The sequence below is a fragment of the Dicentrarchus labrax genome, unplaced genomic scaffold (genome assembly GCF_905237075.1).
Source record: "Dicentrarchus labrax unplaced genomic scaffold, dlabrax2021, whole genome shotgun sequence".
NCBI lineage: Eukaryota > Metazoa > Chordata > Actinopteri > Moronidae > Dicentrarchus > Dicentrarchus labrax.
Genome location: NW_026136707.1, coordinates 16,262,376 through 16,279,048, shown reverse-complemented (window position 1 = coordinate 16,279,048; position 16,673 = coordinate 16,262,376). Strand labels below are relative to the sequence as shown.

The 16,673-nt window shown below is 37.9% G+C and overlaps 2 protein-coding genes across 4 annotated transcripts in view; both read left to right on the top strand.

Annotated features, from left to right (window-relative positions):
• The window catches only part of LOC127367748 (F-actin-uncapping protein LRRC16A-like), a 69,414-nt gene extending 64,412 nt beyond the window's left edge, over positions 1-5,002 (top strand). For all 3 annotated transcript variants that reach the window (XM_051407846.1, XM_051407847.1, XM_051407848.1), the window contains one exon: positions 1,646-5,002. In XM_051407846.1, the coding sequence (XP_051263806.1) occupies positions 1,646-1,824 (179 nt within the window). In that variant the 3' untranslated portion in view covers positions 1,825-5,002. The remainder of the gene's footprint in view (positions 1-1,645) is intronic.
• A 155-nt stretch (positions 5,003-5,157) lies between these two features.
• On the top strand, positions 5,158-16,197 carry LOC127367757 (secretagogin). The gene is made up of 11 exons (XM_051407862.1): positions 5,158-5,338; positions 5,788-5,858; positions 7,603-7,695; positions 10,348-10,437; positions 11,364-11,420; positions 11,905-11,982; positions 12,729-12,784; positions 13,052-13,097; positions 13,198-13,257; positions 14,869-14,937; positions 15,673-16,197. Exons 1-11 carry the CDS (start codon positions 5,269-5,271, stop codon positions 15,799-15,801), a joined length of 819 nt encoding a protein of 272 aa, XP_051263822.1. The 5' UTR covers positions 5,158-5,268; the 3' UTR covers positions 15,802-16,197.
• The last annotated feature ends 476 nt before the right edge of the window (positions 16,198-16,673 follow it).

The following is a 16,673-nucleotide window of genomic DNA, read 5'->3' as shown; positions in this document are numbered from 1 at the left end:
TTAATGCTAATAAATAAACAGATGTTCAACTGCATTGAAACTTGAAGTTGCCTTTTTCTCTCCTTCATCCAACATCTGTCCTTTGGCCAGAGCAGATTTCCCCTACACAGGCTGGTAGATGTTTGATGACTGATACATCTGCATTGTTCTTGTAGAGGCTGCCTGCTGTCTGTTTACATGTACGATATGAGTGCTGATAGATTTGGGTCACAACTCTCACTCAGTGTCCATCTTCTGTCTGATATTTATATATTATTCTTGTCTCATGTGTGTTCTCTCTTTTAGTCTCTCGGCTCTAGTCTCTCCCTCTCTTCCCTTTTCCCCCTGTATGTTATCAATGACACCCTCTGGTGCCTGTCAGAAGTACTCACATCTGATTCACGTTCATGAGCACGATTCTTGCTCTCAGGCAAATGAGAATTCATTTTGAAACCACTGGCTACTTGGTTTGTTGGTTCTTTGTTTTGTTGATCCTCAATAGAAGATTATTAAAAATTGTGTTGTTTTTTTTTGGTATGCATTTTGAATGATTCTAGAGAGAATTAAAAGCTGGAGAGGCAGTTTCTGCACTGCTCAGTCCGATCCCACAACCTCTGCGTCATTAGAGGGAAACATTAACCTAGATAACAACCTTTGTTGCTCATAATTTGAGATTTCATTATTTTGTAAAACTTTCCTTCATTCCTTCATCTAAAGGGCTTTAACAAATAATCATAGCAAAATAAAAAGACCCCCTTGCGAATCAACTTAGCCTGGATAATTTACCATCATTATATAGTAAATCAGGAGCCATAAGGTGGCAGTATACACAAGAGAATGTGGAGCAGGATCCCCTTTAAGTAGTCACTCTCTCTCCCAACATGCATTGTGCACAGAGTAGGGAGATATTCTTAACAGACCACCAGCTCATCACAGGGATAACAATCAGCATATTCTCAAAATTCACAGCATGTCCTATCCTTGTCAATTTCCTGACTGGATATCATTTGTAGTGTGGATGAAATGTAGGGCTCCTGGAATGGGCTGAAACCACAAAGAAGATCAGGGCCCTACATAAACCCTGGGCAAGGATTTTTACCCTGGTAATACCCATTGTTTCTATACTTTTGCTTTCCTGCTGCGGTTTTAACCATGCCATCCTTTGCACATTTGCTGGGTGTTTTCATCAGCAGGCTCTACTGTGTATATGTACACACACAGCTGGTAACAAGAGGTAGCTGGCTGCATGTGTCTTGTTATTGGTCATTCAGCCTTGTGGGGCTGCTCTTTGTATCCTTAATGCTGTGAGTTTCCTAAAAATGCAAAGATAAAGTAGAACTGAGGTGCTTTACATAACTTCCTGTTTTAGTTTATTTATTCCAAAAACTGTAAGGCTGGTATTGGAAGATGGGCAGCCAACCGTAGCAGCATAGTTAATAAAAGCTACATGTGCAAATAAATAATTCATTGTTTCCTCTGTTTCCCTTTACTCCTCGCCACCTTTTGTTTCCTCCCCTTTCTTTTCTGTCTCCTCTCGTCCCCTCGCTCTAAGCATTGTCAACACTTACTGTCAAGTGTTAATCTTTTCTCTCTCTCTCTCTCTCTCTCTCTCTCTCTCTCTCTCTCTCTCTCTCTCTCTCTCTCTCTCTCTCGCTTTTGTTTTCAGTGAGGGTGGGGTCTGTGTCAGACTCTGTTCAGCGACCCGGCCCTCTTCGCACCAACTCTGAGGATCATGGCTCCTTCAAGACCAAGGACCAATCTCCAAACCTGGATAAGGACAAGGCAGGGGGCAAGAAGGCATCAGACTCTGGGGAGGAGGCAGACAAAGACTTTATTTTAATATGAGTGAGACAAACGTTGATCAGCCTCACATGTTCTCCTTTAGAAAAGCAACCAATGGGGAATCTAATCAATATATTTTCGTTTATATGAGAGGTTGTACCTGCAGGTCCTGTTTGACTGCAAAGTACAAATCATGTTTGGTTTGCAGGAAGACCTGCTGTAGTATCAGGTCATACACAGTCTCAAATTTAATTTAATTTGGATGTCTATGATGAAATTATTGATATTAACACTTGGGGGAAATATCCTCATTCAGTGTTTCAGTCACATCATGTCACCTAGTGAACCAAACTGTCTCCTAAGAGCTTCCTTTTCACAAATGTTTTTTTGTTCCTGCTCTCTGCTGTCAGGCGAAGTTCTCATGTCTCTAAAGAATAAAGTTTTTAGGATTTAAGGAAATTCAGCCAATGAATATTGAAATCTGAATTTAAGTATAAGTTTGTAAACTGCAAAAAAAAGAGACGCAATGGTTTCAGGAAACAGCAGATTTTTTGTTCAAAAGACAGAGAGACTGTGAAACTATGAGTGTAGATCTATTATGTCTTTCTTTAACTAATAATCCAACGTCTTGTTGCTATTTGTTGCAGTAGCTTGTTTCCCAGGGACCAAACACATGTAACAATAATACCAGGATCACTGTACTGTACTTGAACTCAAACATACGACCAGACCAGGACCCAATGGCATTTTGTTCCTTCAATATATTTGTATAGATTTTTCTATATGCTATTTTCAGTACATGCAAGTAACTTTTCTCCGGACTTCAGAGGTGACTGAATCCATTATGCAATTGTTGCAGTTCAAATCTTTTTTTTTTTTTTTCAGGAAAATACAGGTTCAGCTGAGAATCTCAGCCCACCATTAATCACAAATACACATTTGATGTAGCTTGCTGTAGTAAAACTACCAGTCAGCCAGAGGAAACTAAGTGGACTCTTCACAGAGTGACTGAAGGATAGCTATTGCAATATCAAACACCCCAACAGGACTCAAGTTTGTCTCTGTGTGAGAGAGTTGGAGTGACCATATGAAGTGTGGCTTTGAGAGGACTGTGGTACACTTTAACTTAACTGATAACCAATCAATAGGGTTTCAGCACTGTTAACTAACACTGTTCTCTGTGTTTATACACTATGGAAAAAAAATATATATCATTAATGCGCTGTTTATAGGGGAAAGGAGTATGTGTCTATCATTAAAGTGCAGTACAGAGTGTGATTATAACCGTAGTCTCATATTTCTGTTATTTGGTCAAAAAATGTAAATCGAACACTTAATTTCTAGCTTGGTATTCCAGTGTTTGTCACAGTCATACACACTCTGAATTGCTCTTAAAGGCAAATGCATCTTCAAATACAACATACTTAAGTATAATATTCCCCAGGTGTAATAAAAACAAAGAACTTACTCAAAAAGAAACTGCTTGAAGGTAACACGGGGGAAAATGTCATATGCTTCCCATTTCAGTATTTTGACAATAACCCCATCAGTCCGACACTGAGGGAACTCCAGCTTTCAAACACTCAGCATCTCCTACAGACTTGACCTTCAGGGCTTTCAAACTCAGTTCACTTTCACTTCATTCTGTCCAAAACGAGACATTTCTTTGATATTCAACCTATATGGAGTTGGCAATCATATTGCTTTTGTAAAATAATTGAGAATGCAGTGCCTGACGTGAAAGTGAACTGAGGGTAGCTGTATTTGGACCACATGGACCTCTAGGCTATTCTGTATGCAGCATTTTCAGGACCTGAATGCTACACAACAACAACACAGGTCTCAGGCCGATTCCTCTTATTGTTGTCTTTCAAGAGCAAGAAATGCCCTTTTCATACTGCTACACAGTCAGCAAACAGATCTTGTGTTCAAAATCATTAATCTTCATTATACAATGACAATTACATCCCATAAGCACCTGTATGTGAGAGTTGTGTGCTAAACTGTGTTCCAAAGTTAATTTTAAATGTGCACTAGACCTTGGTCTTTATGCGCAGTGTGAAAAGGGCAGAACTTGTATTTTACTGTGCTAGAGTGTAATTCAAGTCAGGGCCAAAGGTCTTACTGGTGCACCTTTTCCTATGGTGTCTATCGATGTATTTTTGTAGGATCATCAAGATTTAGCGTCTTTGTCACTAATCATGTCTTGGAAATAACACTGTTTCTGCTGTATATAGTTAATCTATTTCTGATGTCAACAACTGCTTTGATTCACAGTCTCAGTCCCAAAACGCAAACAAACAAAAAAACAGTACTTTTCAATACGTTTAAAGCAAACACGTGGCTGTGTGCTGTATTCTGGAGACATTTTTAGCCATTTTCCTGACGCATGGAAATCATAAAGACACCCTCTTCTTTCACTCTCCTGCGTGGGATTTCAGAAGCAGCTGGCTGTGTTTCTGTCATGATTTCCTGTTCAATTCTGCAAAATGAGCATCCACTTCATTTCTGTTGGTGCACAGAGTGGAGAAAGTGAAAATAACCAGTAGCATTGAGTCTAGACTCCTGAGTCTATGTGTGTGTGACTGCATGATGTGGCTGTGAGTTGTACTGTATGTATATATGTGCTTTCATACATGTAGGAGTGTGTGTGTGTGTGTGTGTGTGTGTGTGTGTGTGTGTGTGTGTGTGTGTGTGTGTGTGTGTGTGTGTGTGTGTGTGTGTGTGTGTGTGTATATGTATGTGTAATATACGCACATGTAATATACACACTGTGATATATTCACACGCCTATGTGAACACAGCAAATCCTATATCGTTTTGGTACTAAGTACACTACTATACTAGGGGTTTGTTTGTAACTTATTTGGAATAAAAACACAAACAGTGGCCGGTGATGTCTTGATCCTTTTGTTGTTTTTCCTGTCACATGTACATTGTGTTCATAAATGTAGAAATTAATTATTTGTATGTATTAATTTGTTATTACATGTAATCAATTTAATGTTTTTATCATGATTCAAGAAAAAAAAAAGAAATGATGCATAACAATGACTGTTTTCCTTGAGCTGGAAAGAAAATTCATGAATACAAATGACATGATTACTCATTATCAGTGTTGATACATGATTTGTTCCATTTTGTCATGGATCAGTATGTTTCACTAAGTCATTCTGCTGGTGTTGGACATTTCTTCATGCAAATATTAATATTGATTAAAATAATTTTACAGGCTTCAAAATCTGTATTGACCCTTTTTTGTAACTTTTGTTAAAGATCTGCTTTGTAGTGTAACAACACAGCCACCAGATGGCAAATAGAGTGCTACAGTATGCTCTCTCTGTCTATCTCTATCTCTCTCACTATCACACACACACAAAGGAGGTGTGGTTTTTACAAAGCATATGCCAACCAAGCAGACAACTGAACAGTGCAACACAGTTTGTCACCTCAGTTCTCACATTTTTGTGTTAAAGTTGACAGCTTACTTTGCCTTTCTTCGTTAAAATGGACAGTGCTTTTGATAACCTGGATGCAGCTGGGTTCCTGGAAATCTGGCAACACTTCGATGCAGATGGTGAGGACAGTTAATGACTGTTTTTCTCCATAAATATATGTAAAACAGATGGTACAGTACTTTATCATTTATCTCCTGCTTTTACAAGACATTAGAGAGAGAATGCAATCCGGATATGTGGTGATAACTGTAAGTCCTGTAGTAATGTAAGGTCTTATGTTAATTATTTTTGTCATTACACAACAACTTTGTTGACTGTGTCTGAAAATGGCAAAGTCCTATATAAATCTAAAGTAAGAGGCTTGATACAGAAGGAAAGCAAAGAGGTAGCACAAATACTTTATTAGTACCAAATTATTTGTAGATTTTGAGCTTTGACCTGTGTAGAGTCACTTAGTAACTTCATTGTAAAATCTCACTCAGTATTTGAATTTTGAGGAAAATTCAAACTTGACTCACTGGATTTACAACCTGAGGACTTGTAAGACTTGTTTTGGTTTTTTTGACAGATAATGGCTACATTGAGGGCAAAGAGCTTGATGAATTTTTCCGTCACATGATGAAGAGACTAGGTCCAGAGGTAAGTCAACTTTGTTTGGATTAATTAATCCATAACTTGTGATGACAGCAGTTCAATACAGTGCATGTCAAGGGCTGCTGAACAGCCACAAAGCCACAGATTGTCAATATCAGATTGAAATGATGTTGCAAACACATACTATACTGTGTCTAGTGTGTCGATGTATTATTTCCTTTCATTTATTTTATGTTATTTATTGTGTTGCACCTGTTCTACAAGTACAAGCAACTATTTATTTTGCAATTTGCCACTAAACTCAATGCTTGGCATACAATGATTCTTCTTTTTATGTTTAGGTTAATAACTTCATGTAGGATGCTATTTTTCAAAATTAAATCTTGAATCTGCCTCTAGGAGATACATTTGGCTTTGGACAGACTTTGCAGCACTTGTGATGTCTGCTGTGTGGGCAGCTGAACCTCTATGAAGTTATCTGGATGGGTGGGGTGGCTGTAACGATGTTAGACACAATTAAAGCACTCTGGTCACTGTCAAAGGAAGATCCCTTACTTTTCAGGGAGCCCTCTCCTTGACCAGTTATAATGGAAAGCCAAATATTATTGCAACAATTAGTTCATCTTCCAGTGTGTGCTTGTGTGTGTGATTGAACTCCCTTGGATACTAATGGGGTACTACAATAAACAGACCACTAACCATATGTCACTGCCCTCTGATGTTTGCTTTCCATCATTATTGCCCCCAGGTTAAGTACTGTTTTGTGTATTTCTCTTGAGCTACAAAAACACAGTGCAGTCCTTCTATTATATTATATTCAGCTGTTGTTGGGTGACATTAACCATGTGGTCCTTTTATCTCCTTTAGTGCAACACATCCAGTAATCATGCAGAATGTTCTAACATAAACTAATACATTTTTTTAATCAATTGCTCAAATGCAACTTAGTGAATTTTCATGTGATAGTGAAGTTTAATATACCAGTGAAACCTACAGAATACAGAGTTTGTGATGCAGTGAGTGTACATAGTGTCAATAACGTAAAAAAAAAAAAAAAAAAAACTTCTGCTTAGCAACAGGATATTGCTGGGGCCAAACACGAGTGTGGTGAGGTGATGGTGAAGATAAACGCTTGTCTTTCTGTAATGAGGAAGGCTGTGGCACCTTGTAGTCTGCAGCCTGTGTGCTCTGCATGAAACAATGATTCAGACTTCAGCGCCATAGATCAACAGGTTTCTATAGCTACAATACAGCAATGGAGGGGTTGCGAAGAGACGGAGGCGGAAGAACAGCTGCTCAATATATTTTAAAATAACTTCTAACAGCTGCTTCTTAGAGCATTAGACTGGGCTGTGGTTGAGAAAAGACACTGGTCTATACAGGAAAAGAAAATGAGATTCCCTTAGATAAGCATGCATCATATTTTCCTTATTAGAAAGAGTGGGTAGGCCAGAGACATGTAGAGCGAGTTTTACAAAAAGTTAGCCTGGGGTTGAGAAAGCAGACCTTGAGGAAAAAAAAAAAATCAGAGATCAGAGTATCCATGGTGACATTTCTTAAAATAACTGACTCAACCAGTACAGTATTTCTCTTTCAATATCAACAAATATACCTGTATCTTGATTTAAAAGCATCAAGTTGTGTTTTTTTTAATTGCAATTTTCTGTATATACCATAACATTTTGCCCTATCATGATATCTGTGTCCAATTTAATACGCCTAATGCATTTCTAATGGTGGCTTTGGTGTCAGAAAACCAATTTAATTTTAATCTATTGCATCTCAACAGGAAAAAGTGACTGAAGAGAGAGTCCAGAGACTGAAGAAAAGGTTTATGTCGGCCTATGATGCCACTGCTGATGGGAAACTACAGATTCAGGAGGTACTACATAATTTCTGTCTAAAATCACTCCCTCATTCACTTGATCATTGTTTAAGAACAAAAAATGTGGTTTTGAAAAATTGTATTCACTTCAATACACTCATCTCCTAACCTACCATTCATTTAAATTTTAGTTTTCTATAGAGCACTTCTCCTTTATATTTATTGTTCCACAGAGTGGCATCACACTACACTTCACCTCCCCCACAACACGACCTCTCTCTCTTTCTCTGTCTATCTGCACACTGAACACCTTCTCGCTCTATAGTCCTCTTTATCCTAGATCTTCTTGCTCTCCGTCACCTCCACTCCCTCTCATCTATTCCCCTCACCCTTCTCTCTTTTTCCACTACCCCTCCCTCTTCATCTTTTATTTATCTCATGTATCCATGACAATCATGACACAGCTTGTACTACATTCAAGCAGAATAGAAACTAATTTTCGGGACTGCTGAGGGTCGCGCTGCTAAGCCATCCCGTAGTGAGGAGTCAGCCAGAGGAGAGCGACATTGAAACCATTACCTTAATTAAAAATAATTCTAAATGGGAGAGAACCTAATAATCATTTTAGACCGTCAAGTAGGACTCTCAAAAATCCAAAACAAATCTATTGTAATTAATGAAGGCTGATTTACAAATGGCTTTCTGATTGATTCAATTCATTTAATTAAATCAAACTTGACTGACAAATTAACAGGCTGCAGCCGTTTCCCAGAAATTTAAAACCATAATTTTGATGACATTGCTTTCTCAGTGTCCATTATTGATGCAGGTCTTGACACAGCAGCAGTGCTTCATCAGAACAATCAGTGCAAGAAACATGTGCCTCCCCATTACTCATTCAGTAGGTCAACACCTTAATGCACCCACAGACCCCAAATGCTTTAGCTTTTACTCATAAAACTGAAAAAAGATCAATACATCTCTGCCCTAAGTGGCCATTAGACATTTATGGTGGCTGGTGCAGGGACAGTGAGCTCAAACTGTGTACTCTTTGTACAGCTGCTTCTTTTGAAGCTACACACCCTGCTGACTAGAGATGCACTCATCAGACTTTTTATATCCAATACCAGTTTTCTATATTTTCCTAATTTAAATGCTGTATATCTCACTGTGTGTAACTAATTTGGATCATTTTTATGTACTGTATGTACAAACACACTCATTCTAAATGACAGTGACAAAGAAACCGTACATGCAATATATACAGTACTATATTAAGTGTGGGTTGGTATCTTGCCAATACTTGAATTAATTTAACGAAGACAGTATCGAACCAGGTACCAATTTAGTAAATTGGATTGGTGCATCTCTACAGCCAGCAGTAAGAATTTAGACTCAAGTAGTAAACATACTGTATACGCCAAATATGCTTCTACTGACTAGTTTTTGACTTTTAAGTAATTTGTAATGTCATTTCCCCATACTGTATTCTGAATCTGCCCTATGAGCGGCATTAGGAAGGAAGTTAGCAAGCCTATCAGTAAGCCAAAGTATCCTGTGAGATGAGAGTGCTGCATGAAGAGTTGTTACCCGTCTAGCTCAGTATCACACATGGCTGGTCTGTTAGACACAGTGTTCACTTACTGTCAAAAAGTAAAAAACATACAAACTCAATATTATTTGTGCAAGGTAAGCAACTGTGCAGCATGCCATGCATTTACTGTACTTCTGGCATATTTACTAGTAAAGATTATGAAACCTGGGAAACCTTCTCTCATTAAGCCTTTTACAACACAGCAGTCCTGGATCTGGCAGGGACTCTGTTTTACTCAAGGACACTTTAGTGGGTGGATGCTTAATGAAATGAGGGTTTCAACATGTCGCCATGTTTTAACTACCATCCAGAGACACCTACACACACATATAGACATAAAACTAAACAAATACACAAGCATCTCTGTACCACTGGTGTAACAAAAGAAGCAATTTGCAGAAAACAATCAACAGGTAATTATATAATTTATTAGCCCAACCTTTTTTATTGCTTTAACTGAGGCGAGAGGCAAGACCTTTGTGTGCGTTGATCTGCATTTCTTTTGTGAACGTCTAGCTCTTCTGGAGTTGGCATCTCTGTTGGTGCATTGCGCTTTTTCTGACTGTTCTTCTGCTTTGTGATCAAAATGGCTGCAGTATCATCTTGTATTTTAACCAGATTGATGATGGGGACCAGTTTAATCTGCTAATGCAGGGCTGATACTATTAAAAAAGGACAGAGAAGAGAAGAGTAACATGAACTGGAGAGGAGCCAAGAAGAGCTGGCGTATATCATAAGACATAAATTCTCACTCACTCACTCTTTGTGTCCATGCATGTAGTTTCAGTTTGCAGAGGTTCTGAGATATCTGCGGCTGCCACCTTAATACAGTAAAGGTGCATGAAAATAAGAATATTATTTTAAAAACTCTGCAAAGACTTTCCATACAGTGTCCCAGCTTATCAGGGTGCTCCACAAATCTCACTGTCAATGATTTCATTGGATCCATTTCTGTAGAGAACAGATCTAATAACAACTGATCCCTGATCTGATCAAGACTGCAAGACCAGACCATAAACTTGATGGCAACTGTTTCTCTCCAAAAATAAAATGGACTATGTCTTATCCAATCACTGTTCTCTGCTCTGACCTCTGTCCTCTGACATGTTTTCCAGCTGGCCAATATGATCCTCCCTGAAGATGAGAACTTCCTGTTAGTCTTCCGCAGAGAAGCTCCTCTGGACAACAGTGTGGACTTCATAAAGGTGAGGTCACAGACAACAAACATTATAATGAGAGGTGACAAGACTACATTAGACAAGACACATCCACCAATAATTAAAACTATTGGGAATATGTCAACTACAGTGTTTCAATGAAAGGTTATAAGTAGAGTCAATTTATATAGTAGCATTAAAACCACAAAAACTACAGAAATATCCTGGTGGGCCTTTGGTCTAAGATATGAAGTGAGTGCAACATTCATAGTTTGACTAGAAACACTGTGGTATGTTACTGCTTATTCCCTGGTGTATATTGTATATTGGTAACACTGATTGTATGGTTGGGACTCAAAAAAGGCACATATGAGTTCAGACAACAAGTAAACAACCAGAGTACCAGGTCATTACATTTCAGCTGTAGGGCAATAGTTTATTGATTCTGAGTCTGTAACGTTAACAAGGAACTGGATCAACAGATATATTCAGGGAAAATAAAAAGGCAAGATGCAACACACAACAGCAACAGCAAGATGCAACAGCAAGATGCAACACGTTAACATTTTCCTGCCCAGTTGGTAAAACCAGATCAACCAGCAACTGGCCAACAAAGTAGAGAGGAATGACGATGACTTGGAGTAACACATGCAAAATATGAGGAAGTCTTCCAAAAAACTCAGAACTCTGAATTGTAACCTGACTGGAACAGTGACCATTTAAATTTGAACTGTGGTTCAAGTGGTGGTGACAACATTTATAGTACTTTTAAACTCTGATAATATCTGAATTACAAGTTGGTTTGTATTTATTATATCCATCAATTTATAATATTTCATAATTTACACACAACAGAACAGCACCAATAGCTATGATGACTTTTTTTTTGGTGTCATATTAAGTTAGCTGTGTTCATTAACTGCTGTCCACTGCATGTAAGCATTTGCCAATGTGCCCTTTCCTGCCCACTGTAGATATGGAGGAAGTATGATGTTGACTGCAGTGGCTACATATCAGCTCAGGAGCTCAAGGTAAGGTTGTCAACACGAACAAAATGCATTTCCCCCTCACACAGGAGAACCAATTACACATCTCTTATGTTCAAGGAGCAACATTCAGCGGTGGCATTGGCAGAGAATGACTGTAACCCTCAGCCACTATTTCCTGTTCTGTCACACACTAAAATGATTGCCCTTTTTCAGCTTCAGCTCCTCACTAGATGTTTTTCTTAGAACAGAGATGCTTGGTAGAGCAAATAAATACCAGTAGGATGAACAATTTGAATATTATTGTTATATCCATCTTCTTTTGGAATCTGCTCTTCCTCACACTGACATAATGCAATGTGCATTCTCTTTCTCTTTTAATAGTTAAGTAGCATGTTTTTGCTGTGGTTTTCTGTCCTTTCTCTTTTACATTTTAATAGACTCTGTTAGAGAAGTGTGTAAAATTGTTATTACCCAGTGGATTTGATTGCTCTGTTGTCTGATTATATAATAAATGTTTATCTCTTAGGCCTTCCTGAAAGACTTGTTCCAACAGCATCACAAGGAAGTGTCATCTGACAAGCTGGAGGAGTACACAGACGCAATGGTAGTAATACCATTCACTCTCTCAAACACACACAAACACACACTGCATAGTAAAACCGGGTATGCACATGATCACGCAAGTATCTGTAGTGTATGCGTGTCTGTACAATGCTACTACGACTTTGTCTAGCTTTAAAAACAGTTAGAGGTGGTGTTTTAACGCAGGTCTCAGCTGGTGTGGCGATGTGACTTAAAATCAGTCCATGTTTATTCCAAACCTTTTCCCCTTTAAACTCTGTGTGCAGCTGGATTCACATCTTGCGGTTACATCTTGCAATTTTTTAGATAGCTTGCAAGCGCTAGTTAGGATATTTCACATCAATTGAAATGAAACAGTATGTGTGTAACAGCTGTACATTTTGCATTTTAAGACTGAAAAGATTTAAGTAGCTGCAATAAACTATTCTGACAAACTGCCAACTGCTATTGTTCTTCAGAAGAAAACCAACAGTTGTTCAGAGGGTGATATGATTTTCTTTAGATTGTGTGTGCTGCTGCAGCTGTCACAAGACAGAGTGACTAAATGAATTGACTGTATCTCTGAGTTACTTCTTTGGAAACCCAGAGTCTGACATAGCCTGTTCCTACTAGTTTAAAGATTTCAGTTTGTAAGAGATTGGTTCACGCTCAAAGTCAGATTGAATGATGAGTTGGCTCAGGTGGTATGAGGAAACAACAGGCCGAGAGATTCACAGTGGCTGAAGTTATTTTCATGCTTCTCACTTCATCTTTTTCTTTTTCTTGCAGATGAAAATCTTTGATAAAAACAAGGACGGCTGTTTGGATTTGAACGACTTGGCCAGGTACTTTTCAAAAAACAGGAGAATACAAGTCACAACTCATCTTTATGTGTCTGTTTTCAGATGGTTGGAGAGCCATAAAAGAGATTTGATCAAAAGACATGTACATAAAACACATGGAAATACATTCAGTGCCTCATTCATTCAAAGTGTTATAGTGTATCTTAAATTTCCCACAAGAGAAAGAAGGAGGCAATTCCACCACAAGGAATTGTTTTCTCTTTTATGATATGAATACTCGTTGAATATGTGTATTTCATTCTCAATTAGGATCTTGGCTTTAGATGAGAACTTCCTGCTCCAGTTCCAAATGGATGTAAGTATATTATTTGTTTTGTTCTTTAATATTTGACTGACTGAGTCAGTCAATTTCTCTCCATGTTCTTGATTTTTAACTTCGCTCTTTTTTTCCCAAGGCCTGCAGTAAAGAGGAGAGAAAGAGAGACTTTGACAAGATCTTTGCCCATTATGACGTTGTAAGTACAATAATGTACCGGGGGGGACACAAATGATGACTGCTATTTCATAATCTTATCATATCAGTTTGTAGTATGATCAGCCCATTTACATGTCTGTTCTAGAGTCAGTTGCACTTCTGCACTTTGTTGTGTTTTTTTCAGTAATTTGGGTGGTAAAAGCAGCATGTCATTTAACACAGCAGGCTTCTGATCAAAAAGTTGCAGATTTGAGTCATCAGCTAGCCCTGTAGCAAATTTTATGTTGACAACAATTGCACTCAACATTTTCCTTTCAAGGGGCTCATGGTCAAAGCAGCCCCTAGTGCCAAAAAAAGCTACCCAGTGGCTAAGTTTATTAGAGGTTTTACTGCCTGTGGTTGTAGTGGACTGTTTCCATATTTGTGTCTTTATCCGCTTTTGGCACATGGCTTTTAAAAAGACTCTTTTCAAATTGTTTTTTGTAAATGTCTTATGAAAGTACAGCACTCCTTCATAGCACAACGGGAGTAATTCTTTATATTTTACAAGCTTTCCAGTCCAGTTCACTCCCACAAATTTGCATAATGTGTGGTGATGTGCAGAAGAGGACTTGGTACAGCAACAGTAAATCCAATTAGTTCTGTTACCTCTGTAATGAAACATAATAAAATAAAGTACCCATTATGTTGTCAAGTCACACTCTGGGAGGATGAGTTAACTCTGTCAGACTCATTCACAGTACAGCTCCAGATAGTCAGGAGTCACTGATAAGCTTCCCCTATTCTATAAAATCCTATTTATGTCTTCTACATTGTCAAGTGGTGAATTAACTAATGGCTCATTTGGACCCTTTTTATTCTGCCTGCACTTACTTTAATGTTCATAGAAGCTTTGTGAGAAGTGTCCTGTGGTCACAGTCATACCAGCCAACTCTGGCTCCTCAAGCTATTAGTTGGGGAATGAAGTAATTCTCCAAGTTCCATTATAGTTAATAGTGTAAAGTTGAAATTCTTTAATATGCACATCATTTTGATCAATTTTTAAGGTCAAGGACGGCTCTTTTACTGTGACTGGAGAATCAACACTATTGAAACATTGTGATCTACAGTGAGAGTCTCTCAGTCACATGTTTCACACCATGGCGGCATTTTAAAGCACTGAAACTAACAACATAGCAAGTGGCACCAGTTTCAGGTTTTGCAAACACAGTTTTTAAGTTAACAGATAGTTTTAACAGTTAACAGCAGGCTTTCACACAGCATCTCTTGATCCCGGAGAAGGTGAAAATACGCAGAAAGTTAAAGATTTAAACTTTGAAGAGCTTTAGGCTACTTTACTTACTTACTGCAGTGAGAAGGAAGGGCAGAAACATCATATTTTTCCTACAGTGTGACCGTATCTGATGAACGTCTGCTTCAAATCATGTTGTATGTAACCTGAAGGTGGATATTTGAAATAAATGTTATGTGAGCAGTGATATGATTAACAGTCAAACACTCCAGAATGCTTACTATGGATATCCCCAATGCATGCTGGGATGTGTTACACCCAGGAACACACCCTGAACAGGAAGACTGAATAATGTGAGGAGGATGTAAATTAGATTAAATAATCCACACTTTTATTTCCTGCCTCTCTTTCTCTGTTCAGAGTAAGACAGGAGCACTGGAGGGTCCCGAGGTGGACGGCTTTGTCAAAGACATGATGGGGCTGGTCAGGGTAAGACTCTGTATGCTGCTACTGTATTGTGTGAACATCCTTTCTGACATTCAGATATATATATAGATTGCTGTTTAGCACAAATTGTTGTGCACATACCAAACACTGCTGATAACATTCCTTCCGTCTCTGGCTAGGCAAAAAAACTAAATAGTTTTTGAGTACCTGCCAAAATGAACTGATGGACTGATAGCTGGGCTCTCAGAAATCATACTCAGCCTTTTGCTCTCTTTTTTTTTTACATTTTTTAGACAAAATTATTTGTTGAATAATTGAGAATACTATCAGCAAATTATTATATAATTAAACAATAGTTGCAGCCCTACAACTCTCTATACAACTACATCAACTGTGACTGAAAAACTGAGATATATTGATATAAGCACAGGCCATTCAGCTGTGCACGCAATGCGGCACCACAGCTGATTTCAAGATTAAACTGAAGTCATGTTATTTCAAATTTAGATTTACTGGAATGGTTTTGCAGTCACGAGTATAACCTTCAACTAAAAGAGATAGTAAGAGATGATATTCTTTGGGACGGATGTTAATTGAGTTTGATGGATGTGGACGTGTATAAACTCTGGTAGTGTGTCGATATTGAACACTGACGATGTACACAAACTAGATCTGACTGAATTAACTTCATTAAGACTAAAAGGCATTTGTGCTGCTTACAAACACATTTAGAGTTTAATGCCTTTCCGTCCCCTCTTCCACTTCTGTCCTCCGCAGCCCGACATCACGAGCACTGAGCTGGACACGCTGCGAGGCATTCTGCTGCGTCACTGTGACGTCAACAAGGACGGGAAGATCCAGAGAAACGAGCTAGCTCTGTGTCTTGGAGTCAAACCTAAACCTTAGTTAGAGAGTTATATGATGAAACACACAAATTGATGCTGTGTCATGAAAAACAACATTAAATGAATGTACATTAAATGACTTTTAATGTGATTCTTGTGCATGCTGTAGGCCAAAAGAAAAGAATGAGATGTGAATGTTTTTTTGGCTGAAATGATGTATGTCTGTGCTGTAAGGAATGTGCTATACTAATCAGTTTGTTAGTCAGTGAACATGTAAGTTTAGATGGTGAAAACATTGTAATATAAAGTTTTCTTCTTTTAGTTTGGTGCTGGAGTACGTCGGCCATTACTGACGTTTGGCTGTTTGCATGTTTCTCTGCCAAAGAAGGCCTAAGTATAGTATGCTGTGGTAATTTTAATATACTGCTCTGTTGAGGAAATAAAACTATGAAGACAAGTGATGAGAATACTATTTTTTTCTTTTTCTCTTTTTTTGTTACTATAATGTGACAGCTCTTTTAAATATGTGTAAATCAAACAAAAAAATGAATCTACTATTTCCACTTACTGAGGGAAGTAGCGTTTTGATCTGATGATATAACAGAAACATACATAAAACATAAGTTGGTATTAGTCATATTTCTAAAGATTTCATTCTATATTACAAATCATAATTGTATCATTTAAAAACATTCTTCTTAATATATTATGAAGTAGTATTTAAATAGAATAAGCGCAGTGTTCATAAGCCGTTCTATTGCCTGGTATTTACTATAGAGCAGAAATGCTGTAGAAATATTAAATAAATCATGTAAATGATTCAAAACTAAAAAGCTGTGTAGCTTTTATTTTTGAGTCCTTTTCAAAAAGCATCCACTCATTTTAATCATGCTGTTTTTGATGTTTTTGATTTAAATGCAAGGAATGAATACA